Source organism: Buteo buteo, chromosome 5 (assembly GCF_964188355.1).
Source record: "Buteo buteo chromosome 5, bButBut1.hap1.1, whole genome shotgun sequence".
NCBI lineage: Eukaryota > Metazoa > Chordata > Aves > Accipitriformes > Accipitridae > Buteo > Buteo buteo.
The window spans coordinates 30,978,343-30,981,066 of record NC_134175.1 but is presented as its reverse complement, the minus strand read 5'-3'; the positions used below and the strand labels follow the sequence as shown (position 1 = coordinate 30,981,066).

General features: G+C 77.9%; 1 protein-coding gene across 1 annotated transcript; it reads right to left on the bottom strand.

Moving 5' to 3' along the window:
- Nucleotides 1–234: 234 nt before the first annotated feature.
- DLX2 (distal-less homeobox 2) lies at nucleotides 235–1,575 on the bottom strand. The gene is made up of 3 exons (XM_075029305.1): nucleotides 1,251–1,575; nucleotides 830–1,017; nucleotides 235–555 (listed from the first exon to the last, which is right to left on the bottom strand). Exons 1-3 carry the CDS (start codon nucleotides 1,573–1,575, stop codon nucleotides 235–237), a joined length of 834 nt encoding a protein of 277 aa, XP_074885406.1.
- Between the last annotated feature and the right edge of the window lie 1,149 nt (nucleotides 1,576–2,724).

Sequence of the window (2,724 nt, the reverse complement as noted above, 5' to 3'; positions counted from 1 at the left end):
GTGGAAGTGGGTACTTGCTCCGCAGCGCGGTTATTTTGGCGGCGGGAGGGCGGGTCCGGCGGGGCCGATCGCACAGAGGGTCCGCCGCCGGCGCCGCGACGTGACGGGACGGGGCGCGGAGCGCTTCCTCTCCGCCGGGACGGCCGGAGCCAGGCTTCACCAAAACACCAGTGCTGCACCTCGGTGCCCCGCGGCCGCCGGGCGCGGCCCCGCGGGCTCAAGTCTCTGCGGCATCTAGAAGATGCCGCCGCCGCCGCCGCCGCCGCCGTGGTGGTGCGGGGGCTGCGCCGGCTGCGGGAGGGGGGCGGCTGCCGGCAGGTGCGCCGAGCCGCCGGGCGCCGGCGGGTACCACGAGTAGCTACCGAGGAAGGCGGCGGCGGGGCTGGGGCTGGCGGTCCCGGCGCCGCCCGCCGTGCGCGGAGCGAAGTCCCAGGCGGGGGGCGAGGCGGGGGGCGGCGGCGAGGCGCTGCGGCGGGGGGGCGGCTCCGCTGGGATCTCGCCGCTCTTCCACATCTTCTTGAACTTGGAGCGACGGTTCTGAAACCAGATCTTCACCTGGGGGGAGAGGGGCGTCAGGCGGCCGCAGCCTCCGCGGGGCCGCCCCGGCGCCCGGGCCGCCCGCGGCGGGGCAGGGACAAGCAGCTTTCGCAGCCCCGAGCGGTGCCGGCGCTGCCTCGGCGGCGCGGCCGCTTCCCCCGCACTCCCACCCCGGGGCCGTCGAGGCGCCGCGGGCCGGCCCCCCCTCCCACGCCCGCACCCGACCCCGCGGAGGGCGAGCGGCCCCGGCAGGGCGGGACGTGCCCACGGTGCCGCGGCGGGAGAGCCCTACCTGGGTCTGGGTGAGGCCGAGGGAGGCCGCCAGCTCCGCTCTCTCGGGCAGGGCGAGGTACTGGGTTTTCTGGAAGCGCCGCTGCAGAGCCGCCAGCTGGAAGCTGGAGTAGATGGTCCGGGGCTTCCGCACTTTCTTCGGTTTCCCGTTCACGATCCTGATCTCCGGCTCGCAGTCCTCCTTCTCTGCTACGGCAGAAACGGCGGTGCCAGTGAGGAGAGGAGCCCCCGCCGCCCCGGGCCCTGCCCCTAGCGCGGCAGCGCCGCCCGCCCCGTCGGGGCGGACCGCCGGGGACGAGCGCCCTCCCGGCCCACGCCGCGACCCGAGCACCCACCGCCTCCTCGTCGGGCGTGGAGGGGCCGCCCGGCTCCCCGCCGGCTTCCCCGAGTCGCCCCCCCCCCCCCCCGGGGCTCGGACGTACCGGAGTCGTTGTTGGCCGGAGAGGCCCTGCTGCCGTAGGGCCCGTAGGAGCCGTAGGCGCCCGCGTAGCCCAGGTCGTAGCCGGCCTTGGCGGAGTAGGGGGCGGTGCCGCCACCCCCGTAGGGGTAGGAGCCGACCGGGCCGTAGGGCGGCCCGCCCGCCGCCCCGTGCTGCTGGTTGGTGTAGTAGCTGCTGTCGGTGGCCGTGGAGACGGGCAGCGTGGGGGACTCCTGCGGCTTGTGGAGGCCGCCGTGTTGGTGGTAGCTGCCGGCGGAGATCTGGCTGGCGTGCATGTCCGGCACCAGGCTCTCCAGCACCCCGGTCATCCCGCGCCCCAGCCCGCCGGGGCACGGGCCGCCGCCGCCCCGCGGCCGACCCCACCGGGGAGAGGCGGTCAGGGCCACGCCACCATGCTCGCCGCGCTGCGCTGCGCTCCGCGCCCGCGGGGCCGGGCCGGGCCGGGGCGGGCAGCCGCGCTCCCGCCGCCGCCAGCGGGACGGGCTCTGCGGCGCCGCGCGCCGCCGGGACGGCATTTAACACCGGTCACGTGGCGCGGCGCACGTCACCTAGCAACAGCCAATGGGGCGCCCGGCCGCGCCGTATCCCCGCGGGTTCGCGGGGCGCGGGCACGAGCGGCCGCGGGGTCGCGCCCCGCGCGGGGCCACGGACTGCCCCGGGACCGGGACCGGGACCGGGACCGGGACCTTCCCCGGCCCCGTCGCACGGTTCATTCCGCCGCCCCTCTCCGCCGGCGCGGTCCGACGGGGCGGTCCGACCCCCGCCGGCGAGCGCTCGGGGCTGCGGCTCGGCCCGGCCGCTCCTGCCGCGCTGTGCCCGGTGTGCGCCCTCGCCCGGCCGGCGACCGCAGGGAAAGGCTCGCGGCGTCCGCCCCCCCCGTGAGCGGCATCCCCGCGCGGGCGCCGCCGGGGGAGGGGGCCGCGGTCGGGGGTCCTTCCCGGGTGTCCTGTCCGCTGGCGATCGGCCACATGGGGGGAGCGCTGCCCCCCGCCGCCGTCCGTGCCAGCGCGGTAGCGCCTTCCAGCGAAACCTCCGCGACGTTACACGCGGAGGGGCGACGCTCCGTCTGGTACACGCGCACGTGCCTTTTACGCAGCCGTTGCCGACGGCGCCCACGGGACGTCCCCTCCACGCGGCAGCCGGTAACGGCGCGTTGTTGCGGCCCCGCCACGACGGCGGGAGCGGCGGTGCCGGGCACCGCCGAGCGGCCGCCCGTCTCCCTGCCCCGTCCCTGCCAGCTTGCGGCTGCACCGAGGACGACGCCGGCCGTCGGGGGCGGGTGTCAGGCGGGCGCGGCGGCGCTGCCCTCGGCCGCCCTTTGCCCGGGGGAAGCGCCGCGGGGGCAGCTGCGACCGGCGTGGCGGCCGTGGGCGGCAGGGCCGGGCGGACGGGTGCCGTCGCCAGCCGGAATGGTGTCTCCAGAGGACATGGCTTCTGAACCGATTTTTATGTTTTAT

What these genes read in the sequence shown, in the direction of transcription:
- DLX2 (XM_075029305.1), bottom strand. Translation starts at nt 1,575, where the DNA reads ATGACCGGGGTGCTGGAGAGCCTGGTGCCGGACATGCACGCCAGCCAG. An exon ending in TCCGGCCAACAACGACTCCG is followed by an intron (nt 1,018 to 1,250) that starts GTACGTCCGAGC and finishes TTTCTGCCGTAG; the next exon opens with CAGAGAAGGAGGACTGCGAG. An exon ending in TCGGCCTCACCCAGACCCAG is followed by an intron (nt 556 to 829) that starts GTAGGGCTCTCC and finishes CTCTCCCCCCAG; the next exon opens with GTGAAGATCTGGTTTCAGAA.